General features: G+C 34.9%; 1 protein-coding gene across 1 annotated transcript in view; it reads right to left on the bottom strand.

The window, feature by feature from the left end:
* The window catches only part of LOC150105390 (neprilysin-1-like), a 236076-nt gene that overhangs the window by 147250 nt on the left and 70015 nt on the right, over positions 1–18811 (bottom strand). The window contains exons 2-3 of the mRNA XM_090393948.1: positions 15543–15670; positions 4144–4153 (exon numbers count right to left, since the gene is read on the bottom strand). Of these exons, the coding sequence (XP_090250074.1) occupies positions 4144–4153; positions 15543–15670 (138 nt within the window). The remainder of the gene's footprint in view (positions 1–4143; positions 4154–15542; positions 15671–18811) is intronic.

Here is an 18811-nt window from a genome sequence, read left to right as displayed (position 1 = left end):
AACATGTAAGAGATTACTAGAACCATTATATATTGTCTCAAGTATATGCTGTATAATGGTCTAGTATTCTCTCACATGTTTAAAATAAAAGTCAATTTTATTTAGTCCCATGTGGTTGGGGCTATTCTGTAGTGACTGTGTCACCTATATTTATATATTTTCAGGTAACCAGTATGACTATACGCATTGTACAGTTTCTTCTTGTCTATTTTTCTTTTTCTACTCTTCTCATGTCTTTTTTTTTTAACCTGTTACTCTCTACATTATCGCCTGAACAATAAGTGTATTATAATATGCGTTATTACTTTTCACTATCTTCCTATAATCACTTGTAATGCTATAATATTTGTGCTGCATAACTGTTGTCTAATGTATTGGTGTCCATCTGTACCACTTCTTCAATCTTAATAAATTTCAAATTTGTATGGTCATTTTTAAAATATCATCCTTGACGGATATCTTATGCTTACAGACAACTATATATAGTTGACAGAATTTCGATTACAACTTACATATGCTACTCACTCTATGAATTTGTGGATTATACCAGAGCAGTGATTGTGAGGCAAAATGCACACGGTAACATTAATTAGACATAATTAGGCACAACATTTGATATTTAATTAACTAAGCTTTATTTCACACGGTTTACATCAATTAATTTCACTTTACACGAGATTCTGACTCATTCTAATATCATTTCAAGGTGGAATTTGATCCCTTTCTTACACGTAACAACCTCCATAACGCTGTCTCAAGGATCACATGACATTTTGCCTTCGGTGGGAAAGATTAGGATTCGAATCTCTCTAGGATGCAAAAAAAAAAACTGTTATAAGTACTTTTTACTCGCAGATGAATTAGTCAATCCGTTAGTTCATACGGAGGTGACAAGGTTCCTTCATTCCCCCCCCCCCCCCAAGAAAAGTCAGGTTTTTCATCCTGCGAAATAGTCAAATCGGTTGAAGAATATACGCAATTAGGCGATGGATAAAGTGCATTATCGAGTACGAGATCATCATTCTGCTTATTGCAGACCTGAACTGGCTTGATTAGGATTCCAATAAAATTCGAATGATAAAAAGTTCCATATTTAGTCTCTAGAGTAGAGTTCGAGATTATTAAACTCTTTGCGTACCCACAAATGTACAGTACGTTTACAGCTTTCCGTGAGTGGGTTCACATAAAAAATAACACAGACATAAATAGTCTTTCTGTGCATTTAAATTTTAATTTAAATGGACAGAAAACACAATGTCCATTTAATTTTTTAATTTTTTAAAATTTTAATTTTCTGTCCATTTAACACCATAACTTAAATGCTTTCATTTTTCTAATGCATTGTTTTGATGAGGTCCGTGTTTCACTAGCATAAAAAGCAATACTCCAGACATATACTTTTATAAATCTTTTTCGTAGTTTCAATTTTATCATGGAGTATAATAAATATCTCATCTTTGTTAATGATTGCTTTGCCATTGAAATTTTGCATCTTACGCTTCTTTCACTCCTACCATTTTCAGTTATCACGCTCCCTAAATATTTAAACCTTAAAACTTCTAGTATTGTTTCACTGTTCAGAGAAACTTAGCAGAAACTGATGGCTTCTATCTGTGACAAGAAGTTTGATTTTATTAGTATTTATAATCGTATTCAAAATTCTCCCCATAATCTTTAAAAACATTTGAAGTTCTTTTTCTGAATGAATAGTTATGCAATGTCATCTGCAAATCTAATCCACGGTACGCTATGACCACTGATGAGTATATTAGACACTGTGTTCAGTTTTATTTCATTTATAACATCTCCAACATATAAGTTAAAAAAGTGATAAGAGAGAGTAGCCCTAGCTGACTCCTCTCTTTATTTTTGTAGTTTCAGAGTTTTCATCTCTTTTAATTCCAGTTGTTTGTTTTCAGTACATGTCACGTCACTCTCCTGTCTCTCTCATCTATTTTAGCTCTTTCCATAATTATGAATTCTTTACCCAGTGTACTTGATCGGACCTTCACCAAATCCATAAAAGCAACACGTTTGGCCTTTCCTGCCTCCATTCTCTTTTCTAGGTATTGTCTTAAGGCAAGTTTGCTTCCCTTCTCCCAGATCCAAACCAGTCTGCACTTAGATTATCCTCCATTTTATTTCTTATTTCTTATTCTGTTTTGTATTATTTTGAGTAGGTTTTTTAAGTATTTGACATGAGGTTAATTTTATGCTAATATTTCTTTATAGCGCACTTTCAAATTCTTATCTTAGAATATCATATCCTTCATCTTCACTTGAATCATCATCTTTTTGGATATTACATTCATGTGTTTTGGATCTGTCAAGATCTTATATTAATCTTTTTAATCATTTTAAATCATTTTAATCTTTTCTCACAGTACTTCTGATTTTCCCACAATATTACATTTCTTTTATTAATCTGTGTGCAATTAAACAGAATGGGCGAGGAAAGATTAGCAAAACAAGTGTTTTCTCTGCCAGGTTGGCAGGAAAAAGATCCAGAGGGAAACCAAGAAGTAGATGGATTGATACTTTTTACGGTATCAATCTATCTACTTCTTGGTCTCCCTCTGGATCTTTTTCCTGCTAATCTTTCCCCTCTCCGATTCTATTTAATTGCACACAGATTAATAAAAGAAATGTAATATTGTGGGAAAATCAGAAGTACTGTGAGAAAAGATTAAAATGATTTAAAATGATTAAAAAGATTAATATAAGATCTTGACAGATCCGAAAGATATAGAAAAGAGTTGGCGACAGTATTTTGAGGAACTATACACTGGACAGGATTTACACATGAATGTAATATCCAAAAAGATGGTGATTCAAGTGAAGATGAAGGATATGATATTCTAAGATAAGAATTTGAAAGTGCGCTATAAAGAAACATTAGAATAAAATTAACCTCATGTCACATACTTAAAAAAACATACTCAAAATAATACAAAACAGAATAAGAAATAAGAAATAAAATGGAGGATAATCTAAATGCTTTAAAACAGAGAAATATAAGACCCGATAATATTGGGGTCTTGACAGATAAAGATTCATTTGGAGGAAAGTTATGGAAGTTAGTAATAGTGTAACGTTTTCATGTAATACTATCATATGATCCTCTAGATCCTGTATGAGGGTGCATATCAGGAATTTGATGATGATGATCTGTGTGTAATGTCTGTTTCCCTCTTTTATCAATTTTCAATCTCCTGACCTTTTCGCGCATTCACTTTTCCTTCGGTTTGCTGCACGCTGAAGTAATCGTGTTCCTTTTACATATTCACCTTTACTCTTACACCTTGTTTTTCCTTTTATTTCTCTCATGTGTCCATGATATGAAACAAAAGTTTTTGTAGCTTCTCTTCTTACTTTTCCCGTCCATTTCTCTACTGTTTGGTGTATTGTTTCTTAATCCTTGACCATTTTTTCGTGTAGTTTTTCTTCTCACTATTTATTTTGTTTCATTTCTTCATCACTAGAGGATTTATACTTATTTTTATAGTTGTATTTTTTAACTTATTCACATCATAAAGTTTTCTTTTTGGCGGATTTCTGTCGCTATTTGAATCTAAGATTATACTTAGCCATGACTGGGTAATGGTCACTGTCGACTTTCGCTCCTTGGTGAGTGTTGCATTTAACTTGGTTCCGGAATCTCCACTTTGCCATTATGTAGTCAATTGTAACCTTCTTCATTTATGAACTTGATGGAAGGTGTTACTAATGACTATATTTATTTCTTTGCAAAACTCTACGAATTTTTTACCTCTTTCATTTCTTGTGCCAATTTTACAATTTTTAATCCTGTCTTCTTTCTCTTCCCCAATTACTGCATTAAAATTTCCCATTAATAAATACAAGTTTAATTCAAACAAAGTAAAAAATATTTTAAGAGAAACATGTAATGTGATGAGCGGAATGTATTCTGAAATTCTGCTTGAAACAGCAAATTTTGTTATTAGCCTCTTCACAAGATGTGGCTGATACCAATACCAGGAAGCTGATACCAAAGATTCAAATCTGAACTAGTGATTTACCTCAAAACAAACACAGCACAATGCAACCTCTCTAACGAGTTTTCCATGTTTCTATACAAACTTGTATGCAATGAGTGAATTGTCCGGTAATCTTGTAGATTACGTGTTAGCTACTCTGCTAATCCTCACAAGCCATTAGAACCATTCCGAATGATTCGCTTAGGATTAATAGCAAAGTGTTAGTGTGCAGCATTTATCCAGTGTGACGATAAGCTTCTTAATTTCCCACTCCAACATTAACGAAGCATTCATTACTTGCGATCTCATTAGCAAGGTCCCAAATCCCTACACCTCTTCATATTATCTCCATGTTTTAATGGAAACTCGATTATCCCTCTGTGGGTTAACCGGTCTTTTACAAAATTATCATAGGCAGCAGCCATCTGCCTGTCGCGCCTTGTCAATCGCATTGTCGGCAGCGGTTTTATACATACACACTCTGAGAATGTAATGGTATGCCTGATTATCACAGCATTCCTAACCCAGTTTACGTAAAATGCGTCAGTACTACTGATTTCTTTTCAAATTGTAAATGAAATTGATAGCTGTTTACTAGTGGATCCGCCGTTAGAACAGTTAATTAGAAATAATTTGCATGCAGACATATTAGTTTAAGTCATCTTTCTGTTTTCGACCTAGGAACTTAATACATTGTTGCTATTCTTGCATTAATTTTGGCTTTTAAACAACTTATATGCAAATATTCATTCATGTCCGCGCTATTTATGTCTAAAATGAAAGTTTTATGTCTGTATGTACACGATTTGATCAAAAACCGACTCCTCCTTCGTAGTAATGGATATGGCTATACACACCAGAACCATGGTTCATACTGGTATAAAGGAAGCACATAGTCTTGCAATCTTTATAGGGAAAGATTACAGTAAAATAGGCCGTATTATTGAAGAGCTCAGTGAATTTCGACTTGGCGCTATCATGTGCAAGTAATATGTCATATGCCTATCATATGCCACCTTCGTAACAACGTACCATGCGAAATTTCTGGTCTGTTGAAGCTTCCTCGATCAACTATAAATGATATTATTGTAAAGTGGAAACTCCTAGGAGCAACGACAGCACAATGGCGACCTGGTAGGCTACATAGAATTCCTGGGTGGACTATCGCGTGCTGAAATACGTGGCGCGAAAAAAACTCTTGTTCTCGGTTAAAACAATTGCGTCATAGTTCCGAAATGCTCCTGCAAGCAACGCTAGCACTACAATTATTTGTCTGAAGCTGAAGAAGATGGATTTTCCGTGCAGCATGACTGTGCAGCGACATACATACTACTGACACGAGCAAGGGCAACGAAGCATCGAGTGGAGTGTGAAAAACTCGCCGCCTTCGGAGCAGTGGAAACACGTGTTCTGAAGTGAATCACGAAGTTTGATGGACAAGGCATCATGGTTTGGGGCTGTTTTTCATGGTTTAGCTGGGCACTCTTAGTATAATAACATTTGAGACATTTATGTGCTTCCACCATTATGGTAACAGTTTGGTGAAGATCCTTTCCTGTATCAACATGACAATGTTTCCGTCCATAAAGCGAGGTCTGTGCGGGAATGATTTGATGAGGTGGGCGTTTAAGAACTCTTTTAAGAACATTTGAGTGGCCTGCACAGAGCCTTGATCTCAATTCCATTAGACAATGGGGATGAATTGAAATGCCGATTGCGTTTCATTTCTTCCGGGCCGAATCACTCGACATCAGTGATTTGGATGAATCACTAAAGAAACGTACCAAAATCTAGTAATAAGCCTTCCCAGGAGATTAAAGGCTGTCATATCAGCAAAGGGTGGATCAAAACCTCATATTAATGTATTAATGCCTTTCATATTAGAGTGAGAGGTGGGATGAGGAGGCGTCCGGATATGTTCGATCAGATAGTGTATTTACTTTGTGTTTCTTACGATCCAGTCTGGTAATTCATTAAAGGGTCTGGAATAGGAATGGTTTATATAAATCACAAACGCTCCGTTGCGGGGGGGTCAGTAAGATGTCGCAACATTCGTCCTTCGGTTGGAAAGACGGATTCGAGACTCATTTAATACATGAGATAAAAGTAACAGATTTCACCATCCCGCAGTTTGTTTGTTTTTTTGCCCGAAAACAGGAAACTAGTTTGCTGTAGTTCACAGTAAATCAAATCATATACTACATATAAAGCAGACGTATTGGAAATTTGTGTGTGTGTGGAGGGGGAGGGGATTTTCTAAGTATTTTTAAAGTAAGGTAATAAGTTAGCCAGTCTCTCTCTCTCACACACACACAGTATCAAACCGTTCTGCGAACGGTAGGCATAAAAACAGTTAAGGTTCTTAGAAAGTAACTTGAATTTTTCCTATGCGCTACTTGTGCTATTACTGGCTACCTATTCGTTAAGACGGGCTACGGGATGAATTAGATGAAATTTGAAACCTCTATTTATTCAAGGGGAAAAGCACCTAAATCACACTTTTGTGAGCTGTAATAACCTCATAATGTAATCAACGAAAATATCTCGGTTGCGATGTAGTCAAACATGTGCAAATACATGTTATAAAGTTTTTAATTCAACCTACCCATGTAACTACTGGTATTATATACAATTTGACTTAACGGACAATAATAACTTTTTTTTATTCGTGCGTTAGGAAACAGATTAATACACCGATTAAAAGTTCATTAATGGATTTATCCTGCTAAATGATACTTTCATCGAATTATAAACATGTAAACATATTTACATGTTTATAATTTTTTCCACGGAAGCAGTTTTGTAAATATTCTGTCATCCTAACTCGAAATACTTCCAAATTTATAAATTTATGTATAATCGAGGAGAATGAAACCAAACGATGACCTGTATAAAAAATTTCAACGTTGTATGTTCAAATGTTCAAAGTTCTTCAATCTTCAATGTTCAAAGCTAAGTTTTTCACTGACATTGTTCTCATGCATGTTTCTTTCTACATCCGTTTGCAAAAGAGAAACATTTCACTTTCTCAACAAGTGAAGTTTATCGACTTATATAATTTTTCTCTACTCGAATATTTTAGTGTTGCAGCAAATCTAAACGGACATAAAGGAATTAATACACTGTGAACTTCTTTTTTTTTTATTCAATTAGTTATTTTACCGGCCACTAGTCCAGAAATTATTATAATTTTTTATTCGTATTCCGTTACTGTCTCAACACATGCAAATAATTTGTTGTTGAGAAACTTTTATGATTATTTATTTATAGAAGAGTTTCTACTGCAATTGACGTATTCTTGCATAATGACAAAGGGGCTCCTGATTGATCAGAATACCCGATATCCTCTTCCAAACTATTGCAATTTACTCACAATACAATGAGTAATCAGGCTACACCTGCGTAGCTCTCCCTGCCTCTCAAAACAATTTTTGTATGGTACAAAGCATTGATAGTACCTGCAATCGAACTGGAAGACACCACGTGTCCACATATCGTTCGCTTAAAATTGCGCGATTTACGTGATTGCCTGTCGCTATAAAAGTATCCTGCATAATGTTCCATTATCGGTGCGCGCAATCCGTCTTATCTTAGCGCTAAGTTTCCCATAATTCAACTTAGTCACCGAAACTAAATACGTGAGATCATAACTTCCACTTGACTTCACGTCTCCTACTGGATGTTATTACAGCTCCAGCGGATTAGAAAGAATTCGACATTTCCTCACGAGAACTCTTCCGCTTACAGTTCGAACGTTGACAAACAAAAGAAGCAGCCAAACAAGATCACGAATATAAAAAGGAACGTGAAGATTTTTGTTGTTTTCGTTGTCATACTTTCAAGGAGCAGCACGTTCTTCGTGAAGTGGGGCGTGTTATTGCGAAGTGCGACGCACCACTAGGGCACTACTACCGTAAAATGTTAGAAACTCTTCACAGTGTCGATGTACGTGCATCCAGTAGTGTAATATCTAAAGTCTCTCATTGTTCTGCTTTGGTTTCACGAGGCGTGATTGATTAGAATTTTTACAGAGTTGCATCGAAGATTTTTTGTGAAATGGGCCTGACACATCTTTAAAGCAAAAATTCCCACTGAAAATGCTTCTCGATATACCACCACCAGAAAAAAAAAAAATATATATATAAATAAAATACAATAAAAATTAATTTTCCTTAGTCACTGATGTTTCTTCAGTAACTTCACAACCTGATGATTTTCTCTCTGTGTCAATCTCTTCATTTTGGTTTACGCATTTTCTATGACCACCAGTTTGATGTTAACTTCCATTAAAAGCTGGAAATAATATCTTTGCACATGAAATATTTGATTGTAAACTGATTTTTGACATTTGGAAAATTATTACACCTGCCTTGCTCTCCCTTCTTCCTCTCAAAGTACACCAAAACAATGTATGATTCAATGCTTTATATCATACAACAATTGTTACCACGTGTCCACATATCTTTCGCTTAAAATTGCGCGATTCACGTGATTTACTGTCACTATAAAAGTCCTTTGACACCACATGATGATGATAATAATTGGAACGAACATCCAGAATTCCTATGCCTCTTTTCCATAACAGACCATGGGAAAAAGGCAAAGAAATCTTGAAAATGATTCATTCAGGGGAAGTATTTTTCCGGATCCCAGCACATGATCCAAACGCATAAAGGGAATAATCTATATTGGAATGAGGTCTTTCATTCCCCATGCAGAAAAACCCACGGCTACTGTCCAAGCCTTGATTCTCTACAGATGTGATAAAACAATATGCTGAATTTTCTGAAATTTATCTTATCTTAAATAGCTTAGAGAAAGTACTTCAGCTTCGCACTCAGGTTACATTATGGATCGCAGTGTTGTAAAAACATTATCAACAAATCCAAATCAGAATTTGAGGGGCGAAATGCAAAACCCTTGTCTCGTTTTCACACAACGGTCAAGCCTTTTGAGCCCTCGATAAGGTTATCGGATGCAGTGTCTACCTTTCCATTCTTTCACCTTTTTGACATCCAGATATACATATAAAGAAGACCTCCTCGTATAATTATTCTCTTCCAACTTTTGTTAAAATGTTAACATAAACAACTCACAGCATGTGGCCTCTCTGATTATGCAAGAGAACGACACAAGAAAAATCTTCAATAATCTAGATACTGGGTCTATTATTGGACGATAATTGGATTAGTATTAATCTAGATACTGAATGCAGATATAATATACACGAGCAGTCATAACTCATCCGGGATCTCCCAACAGCTTGAAAGCAAGCCTGTCCAAAAAAAAAAAAGGGGACAAATTCATTAACTGCCAAATTCCTCACTACCTAGTGACTCATCAATTAATTACTGATTACCAGTATGAATTCCTCTACTCGTTATCTTCTTTCCTTCTGCTTTTTACGAATGGTCGCCAGTTTTTTTTTCTCTATTTGTGTAGTACGTGTTATGGTTTCGTCTCATATCAATGTCGTGGTACTCCAGCTGAATTCTTTCGCCCGCATTCTTACTCCTGTATATTAAAAATCTTCTATTGATGTCATTAAATCCTTCCCAAGGGATATGGAGTGACAATGCACTCCATACCCCTTATTTATCCGAGAAACCTTGTTGTGATTAAATTATTCAAAGTTCGACATCTTTCATAACCAACACTGATCTCTTCATTTTCAAGTGGAATGAAAATAATTTAGTAAATTTCAGTGCAATCAAAACACGTCCCTGTTTTATATCTCGGTAGAAATATTTTACTACGTTCTTTTACTGTAGCGAAAATTAGTTTTCTCTTTTTTTTTTTTTTTTTTTTTGAAGGGGAGGGAGTAATTGTCGACCACCTTGGTACATATCAAATAAACAGCCTCCAAAAAACTTAGTGCCTCTTACACATTGTACTCGTAAATCTCAAATTCATCTAACTTAGAATACTATTCTCGCATTTGGGGTGCTACAATAAAACCTCCAGAGAATTCTTGGTGCTGACTAGAGGAGGACAATCATCTTAAGACTAGATCTTACTCATTCACAAACTGCCTTCATTTCCTTTTTCTCAGGTTTATGCATTATGTATTTTATAGGCATTTTCTTGGGCACTGTTCCATCATTCCTTAACTTTTCTCTAAATATGTAAGAACACGAGAAGCTATTGGTCAACATCTATACACCCCTTTTTTTCATTTCATTCATTTCATCATTCAAAATTTTCTAGTCCTTTTTTTTTTTTCATTTCATCCATCATTGGAACAACCTTCCCTTCAAGACACACATTAACAGATTACTTCTTTCTACTTAATCACTTGACTACGCGCAGCATTCTACCTGTGTTACAGTTTTTTTGTTATCTCTCGTGTACTTCGGGTTTATACAAAAAACTGAATGAGAAGTAAGGTAGCAGCAAAATAATCAATTTTAATGATGACCACAATTTTGTAACTACTTGTGAGATTAATTCTTGAAGTATTCAAAGAGCCGTTTTTGACATTTAAAGAAAAATCTTTATGAGGCTTATTAATAATCTATCGTTTTCTATGTGACCGTCATCATACTAACAATAATTAATTCCTCAGTTCACTTCGATACTAGAAGCTATTATTAAGTGAAATGCTATTTAAAACAAGTATATACTTCTTCCTTTCTCAGTTCTGCAATATATACTTTCAAGACTGTGGTTACACGCAAAGCATTTCTGGCATAAAAACGAAGACGCCCTCATTTCACTTGTTTAGAATTCATTAGTAGAAAAGAACGAAGAAACAAATTTTTCTCATGATATTACACGCGTACCAACCCGTTGTTATTCGGGCAAAAGTTATTTTCGTAAACGTCTTAAATAGAAATAATCCCTTCTTTTAATGCTAATGAATGAAACATCACTCTTAGCAAATATTCATAGCGCCTACTTATGCCAAATTCCCGTTTCTCTTTCTTTTTCATTGTGTGTTCGCGCGCGCAAGCATGGTGCATTCGAAGAAAACATTTATTTGCCTTGTAATGAAAAGAAGCAGATTGCTTCTTCACAAGTGGGATTGCAAACTCGGCGAACGTGTGAAGATCTTAATTAAGACGCTCCTTTTCTTTCTTCTTCTTCTTTTGCGAAGTAAAAGACCGCAAAAGAAAATGCGATCTTGGAAAACGAATGGTTAAAAAACATTGTCATTAAAGCACGCAGATTAAGATTCAACACTGAAGTGTTTCACCATACCGCCAAATATAGTTTAAAAAAATAATAAAAATAAAATTGCGACTCAGTTTAACGAACCAACATTTTCGGTTCAGTAATCTGTTAATAGAAACAGCAGGAAGGTGTTCAAAACGAATACAGACGGATACAATAATTACATCACGCGCACATAAACATCGCAAATTATAGTACTTTAACCTCTTTTACTCTATTTTACTGTACTCTTTCTGTTCTGCGTTTTCCAGCATTGCAGTAAATACCGAAAAAAATGTCAGAACAGCTTGGAGAAGGGGAGGGGAGACGGCGGTAAAGTTCGACGTTAAATAGAATTATAAATTTTGAAGAAAATTTCATTCAAATCAATTTTTCGAAATTGGTTTGAATTTCGAATATTCTGTAAGAAACGGAATCCGCTATGGAAGCTGAAATCTTAGTAATTTCAGTCCTGTGAACATAAAGTAAATAGGTTTAAAGTAATACGTTTGCGGATCAAGTTTAGCTGCACGGATTAGAGGAAATTCAATCAACATGACTTTCTTTCTTTTTTATTTTTTCTGTTCTTTGCCGCGTTACCCTCAGAAGTCCAAGTGTATCCTACATTGTTAAAAGATACCCGTGGCACGTTAGGCAATCTGTGCATGGTGCTGAAAGTGTTTCCTATACTGTTATGCAAGAAAAGAAAACAGCTCATTAATCTGCTACTTTTTATTTTTAATAACAAGAATTTCTTTAGATAATGCAGAGGGGGTATGATTTAATCTCCTGCCAAGAAGTCAGGAACATGCTTCCAGGTAATCTGAGAATAAAATTTGATTATATACAGTTGAGTAGCTTTGCTCCATTTAACAGTCTATGGACTGATAACACCCACAATGCTAGTTAATGTGTGGAATTTCTAATTTTATGTTCACAGAACTTCAAAACACTATTTTGGGAAGCTACATCTAAGTAATACAGTATGTGTGGGACGCCTTAATTTTCCCCTTTGGTTTTAAAGATTTCGTTTGGAATGCCACGTCGGTCGCGACGACCTTCATTCATTGGCTTGTCAACTGAAGGTGAATTAACCGATATCATATAGAAGTGGAATGGCTTTGCTTCAACAATCACTGATTTTTAATCCCGGAAAACAGGTAAACCGTATCTCATTAGCAGATAGCCATAGTTTCAACTGCTTCGTTCATAATTCCAAACATCAACGATCTTCCATAGGTTGGAGCAGAATCTTTCTTGCAATATCTTTCTTTTAAGCCCGATTTCTTTCGATAGCTGTAACGATTTAATTGATTAGTACTAATTCAGTGTTCAAATTTTATTATTAATGATCTCTGACTTATTCGCCGGTTTTCTCTCATTAACTTCTCAGCTTCCTGTTTATGAAAATCACCAGCATCTCTGTTTTTCTTGATTACTTCCCAATGTCAACTCCACTATCGCTATTTCTTCTTCGCTTCCAAGACGGATAGAGCCTTTGTAGCTCAGTCGGTATAGACGAAGTTGTCTGGTCGGAAAGACGTAGGTTTGATTTCCCCCTGTGATACGAGGAACCTTTATCAGGTCTTTTCGATTAAAGTTGGGTTAGCCGGTTTCATGCGTAGGTGGAAGAATTTTTTTCTTCCGGAAACTCGGATTTTTTTATTCCTCTATTCAGGCGAACTGAGCCTTGATGGTAACCTACACTGTCCCAGCTAGAAAGTAGTATCTTCTGACCAATGGCTCATCTCAGATCGAAATATGAATATTAGTGTCATGTATATTCTCATGCTAACAACAGTACTCCTTTACAGGGTATTCTGCTCGTTTGAGAAGTTGTTTACCCTACACAATACTAATGTACTACAGTTTGAACAACCCCTCCTGTATGAGATTATCATAAAAACGAACCTTATCCAAATACATGCTTTCAAAAATTATTTGCAAAGATAAGGTATTTTGTTATTAATTAAAAATAACAATGAAACATCACCGAATCATTACGAGACAGTAACGTTAAATGTTAAAAATGAAGAGGATGTGAAGTCGATTTGTTTTTTAGGGAATAAGAAATGATATAGACGATTACTTGACAGGTACAAATGGTCCATGATGAAACAACAAAATTATTTCATTATCCTTAGCAAATACACGAAAACTAGTGGAAAATGCATGTGGCGGAACAATCAACATAATCAAATTTATTACATCCTTTCCCTTAACATGTTAATCTCGATTCCTTTCACGTCTAATTAATGCTACGGAAGTAGAAGTAATCTTATTTTCCTACAAGTTTATTTTTTGAGATGAAAATCCCGAATTTCCGGGAGGAAAACTCATTTACCTTCGTCATGAAACAGGCTATCTCACCTTTAGTTGAATTCCTTATACATGTTCTTCGTGTTCTATACAGTATTCGAATCTGGGTTTGGTCTTTCCAAGCAAAATGTTCTTCTTGTTTTCGAATGAGCTAAATAGACTCTACGGACACTCTTATATAATAGACACTCTTCTTCATAGAGAAAGTCTCTATGAAGATTCTGTTGACTGCATCCTGTAATTTCAATCATTTGTTGACTGCATGGAGATTATCATAATTAAAACGTTCCATTGATTAAAATGCTTGGAATGTTTTAGAGATATAAGATATGACAGACAGAAGTTGGAGGGACACATCAAAGAAGGGATTAGTCAAACAGCGCAGAATCTTGTTCATTTCATCGATGCAAGCAAGAAGGAAATAAGGTATTCCCACTCCTTCCTTGAGAATATCATCTGAAGAACAAGAATACAGTAATCAGACATCGTCGATGTATTGGATTTTACAGACCCGCGTATAATAACATTTAGGAAATATATAAGAGAGTAGAGTGTTCTAAAACGTACCAGTAAAAGGAAAAAATGAAGTCATATTAAGAAAAGTATGTCCGTAAGTAAATTTGAAATTGAAACGTTAAGGAGTGTTGAATAGATACTGCATGTGTTTCAGTAAACTAAGAGAGAGAGAGACAGATAGAGAGAGAGAGAGAGAGAGAGAGAGGGAGAATTAGCGATGCCAATTTTTATAAACAGGTATCATGGAAATATTCCTAGAAAATGCAAACAGCAAGGATTGAATATTTGTGTGAAAAATATGGAGTGAATTAGTGAGATGATAGCTTATTAATTAACCTAATTACTTCTGTGCCAAGTACCGAGTTAAGTATTTTCGGTAGCTTCTTAGGGTATCATCCGTATGTGTGAAAAATATTCAATGGTGGGCGAGTTTATTATTTCTATATAGTTAATAGCAGTTTCTGGGTGCTAATAAGACTTACAAAGATATTCTTATCGAATGGAACTTTGAGGCTAGAATTATTCCAAGAAGATAAATTTCTTTTCTTGAGATTTGGTGTTGTCAAAAAGAGACTGGAAGAAAACGATCTTCCTTGCGAGACATCAGACGGGATTGATGTTTACTAGCTATAACGTTAACAAAATCAGCAATAATCCATTAAAGAATGGTTTTAAGATCAAACTATTGCTATTCTGGATTATTTGGTGATTTGTATAGCTCAAGTTTTGCTGAGTGAGAAAGAGTAATGAAGTATCGTGTCCTCAATCAAACTATTTGATTTGAATTCAACGAGAGAAAGTCGTTGATATATAGAAGGAAGAAAGTAGGTTAAAGATTAGAATCTTGGGTAATGTCAGTATTAGTTGTGCCGTTTGAGGATAAAGACCCATAAACTATCACAAGTAATGTGCACCCAGACAGTAAGCTTGCAACTGAACTGCAGAAGTTAGAAGACAGATCATATAGTGGGAGCTACGAGTACTTCGCAGGCTTTGTGCCAAATCCAACCTGATACCTTGTAGATATGAAGAGCAACCACTCGAAGTTCCTCAGACTCTTCTATGGCATTTGTTCCAAGGTAAGTAGTATAAGGAAAATAAGATTCCGTTGATCGACACTAATGGGATTCATATTGATATTATTTATTAATTAAGAAGCTTCAAATGTAGCATATAAGTTAAATATTAATGATGTTCTCTATTACTTTAGAAAGAACTAAGTGAAAGAAATCGGACGATAATTTGGTGGTCAAGTTTTGTTACCCTTCTTTGGAATGAATTGAATATTGACTGACTCTCAGGTTGCATGAGAGATACCAGTAGAATAGGAGATAATAAAAAGGATAATAAATTAGTACATTATAAGCTTCACTCAAGAATTTTAAAGCATGTATTTGTTTTCGGTGAGGAGGCGCAGATGATGTTTTCCTAAAGTGATCCTTTGCGGCATCAGTTTGGTGACTGATATTACATTTCCGATATTACTTTAAGTATAACGTTAATAGAATATATGCAGTCACAAACACACAATACGTTAATTTCGTTATTTGAGCATGCTCAACTTGAACTCACCTTCTGTTAAGATGTTAACTAGAACCAGCACAGCGCATGTAACAAAAAGTACGAGGGAAATTACCACTAGGGTGCGTTCGAAGCTAGTTCTCCTTTCCCACCACGGACATTTCCTGAAAGAAAAAAAATAATAATATAAAGTTGCAACGGATAACAGTAATTATAGATTGAATATAACTTTTTTCACTCAATGTGTGAGTATTGCAGCTCTTTTCCCATTAAAATATTTATAGAATTCACCTTGAATTCTTCTCTCCAACTCTAACTGAGGTATGTGTTATATAAATGGTTTGTCAAAACGCATATACAGCCAAACGAAAAAAAAACAATTATTATTAATTTTATGACCCAGTTACACACACTAGCTACTAAATTAGAAAGTTTATGCAGATTTAGGCAAACGTCACTTACGCAGCATATATTGGCCGGCCTGGTTGCCGAGTGGTTAACGCATCGGCTTTCCAGTCAAAAGGCTGAGGGTTCGAATCCCGCTGTAGGCATAGATGTTTGCGTTTGTCTGTGAAAATACTAGTGATGGTGGGGTAGTAGATGGCGTTGGTGTAGTTGCGGTTCGTTTTAGTTGGTGGCGAGAGCTGTAGAGCAGGTGCCCTCCCTCGATGAGTCTTTGGACTCCCTGGAGGTGTCACGTAATAATAATAATATGCAAAATACTTCGTGAGGAGTGTGACCACGTGTTCTAGGCAACTATTTAGGAATGCTACTAGTTAATAATCGTCGGTTAGTAAAGTGTTGATCACAATGGGAAAAACAAAGGATCTTTTGGAGTTGTTTCAAAAGATCTTTTCGTGGTTCCAGCCAGACGAGCTGAGCCACGATTTTGAAAAAAAAACAGATTTAAAAATCGGGGTTTTTTCAAAATCCGGCCCCGTGAACACGCATATCTACAGACATAGCATACTAAACCTTACCGGATATAGTGGAGGAGTGACAAGCCAGATGTGTTAATTGTTCGAAACTCCCAATTAGAGGACTCAGCCCGTCTCGGACGTACGAGAAATGGAAAAAAGTACGACTCAAAAATGAATAAAATGAAAAATTAAAACTTTTTCGTTCACCTTATATTTACAGTTTTTAGTTACTTTACAAATCCTCCGAGACAATTAAAATTATAACAGTGTTCTTCTAAAATTATGCCAGTGATCTGGAAAAATATTAAATTTATATGCAGACTATTTTCATTTTTATTTACATAAAATTTGTTTACGTTTACTTTACTTATAAAACGCACCTTCAGAGAAATTATTCCGAACAATATTTCGGATAATTCTTTTAAAATCAGTAAATATAAATAATATTACATAAATATAAATTTATATAAATGACACTGCGTTTGGCAGTTAGTAATTTTTACACTGTAATCATCACAGAACACTCAATTAATGCGTGATTTTATTACATAACATGCTTTTGTTATGGTCCTGAAAGCATTCGATGTTTCTTCGGCTCAATGCAAGATCTGCCAAAATAGTTATTATTCTGCTGTAAAAAATGCATATCAAAAATTTAAAAAAATATATATAAAGAAATAATTTATTTTATTATTTTTTATTATTTAGTATAATTATTAAATATAATAACCTTTCTGGCGAGTTGTGTGAAGCAAAAATGCTTTTCATATTCTCCTTTATCTGTAAAGGAAGAACTTTGAATGGAGTGCTTATGAGCTATAAGCTCGCCCAATGAAATTAGCCGTGTTCAGCCGGACGTAAGATTGACTTGGGTCTTTTATATTTGTAGCTTTCCGCTACAATATATTCCGAAGCTTTCTTGATCAACGGGTTTGGGTGGTTGCTTGTCTTAGTAAAGAACTTCTCAGCTAGATCTAGGAGAAGGGAGGAGATGTATGGAATGTTGACTTCTCTATGGATCTGGGAGTTTCTAAATAAACTAAGGGACATCTAGAATCATCCTCAGGTACTTGTTCTGTAATTTCTGTAGTTTTTGAATATTTGTATTCGCGGTGTGGCTCCATGCGAGGGGGATGCGTAAGTGATGACCGGTCTTATTATCATCTTGTAAATTATTAACTTTGTTTGTGTATCCCGATTGCTTTTTCTGGTGATCACAGGGTAGAGCTAGGCAATTACTTTGAATGTCTTCGAGGCTATGTGTCTTCTATGATTGCTGAATTGGAGTTTTATTATCAAGTATCACTCCAAGATAATAATAATAGCTTAAAATTATTTATTTATAATAATAAATGGTAATTATCTTTAAGATAAAATCTGAACATGTTATTGCATGACATGATATAAAAATATTATGTACTTAACTTTTAAAACTTTCTTATAAATTTATCATGGTAGTTTAATAATGTTAAGCTCCGTAGGGCAAGTCAATTTTAATAATTCATAGTAAGACTTAAATGTTCTCCTACACCGATTATGTGGTACATAATAATGCGTTTAAGTAAAACGAATAGGCTGTTATACTCGCTTCATTTTTGCTGTAAAAAAAAACCCAGCTCCTATGAAGTATTAATATATGATCTCTTTCGAGGAACTTTTAAGTTTTTAATTTTACGTTTCAGATTATTAACGTCTCTGTTTTCTTTCTTTATTTATTTTATAAATTCATTTCATTTTTCAGGAATCCGTACTCATCCCAAGAGTAATTAACCCAGATCTTTATCATCAACTTCGCTGTCCTACTTTCCAAACAAGCAACAATTAACTTGGAATAGAATACTTCCTTCTGTTGTAGTCCAGTATTAAGTTAGAATGACGCTGTTTCAAAGGGAAACGCACATCTAAGTATGTTTTCCGTTCACGTCATAACTATCCCGTCCTTAAAGTAAAAAAAAAATAGATTGTACTTAATATATCTTTACCGCTACACCGAATGCGATAACAACTTTAATACGAAATAACCACGGAAATTGGGACAGTTATAAGAGTCGAGATTAAAAGAGACACTTAAATCACTTTTAAGTTTAAGGAGAAAAATGCGTTTCAAATTAAAAACTGTTAACCGCATGTTAGTGCAATAGATGCAAATGCCTTCTCCTTTTTAGACAAATTGTGTTATAAATGTTATTACAGAGAGAGAGGAAGTATGACGTATCTTACTCCCCCTCCCGACCTCCCTCTTTCAACAAACTGCTCCATTTAAACTGAAGGGGCAATCAGAGCGCGAGATCTGTTTTAGTCTTCAAGCTTATTTTGCTCTTAATGTGATGTGACAGCTTTGAATGTCGTAAATCCATACCGATGCCATTTAAGGTCTTAACTAAC

Source organism: Typopeltis vanoorti, chromosome 6 (genome assembly GCF_054136105.1).
Source record: "Typopeltis vanoorti isolate ZY-2024b chromosome 6, IOZ_Tvanoo_1.0, whole genome shotgun sequence".
Taxonomy (NCBI): Eukaryota; Metazoa; Arthropoda; class Arachnida; order Uropygi; family Thelyphonidae; genus Typopeltis; species Typopeltis vanoorti.
The sequence above is the reverse complement of the archived record's forward strand: the minus strand, read 5'-3'. Positions and strand labels throughout refer to the sequence as shown.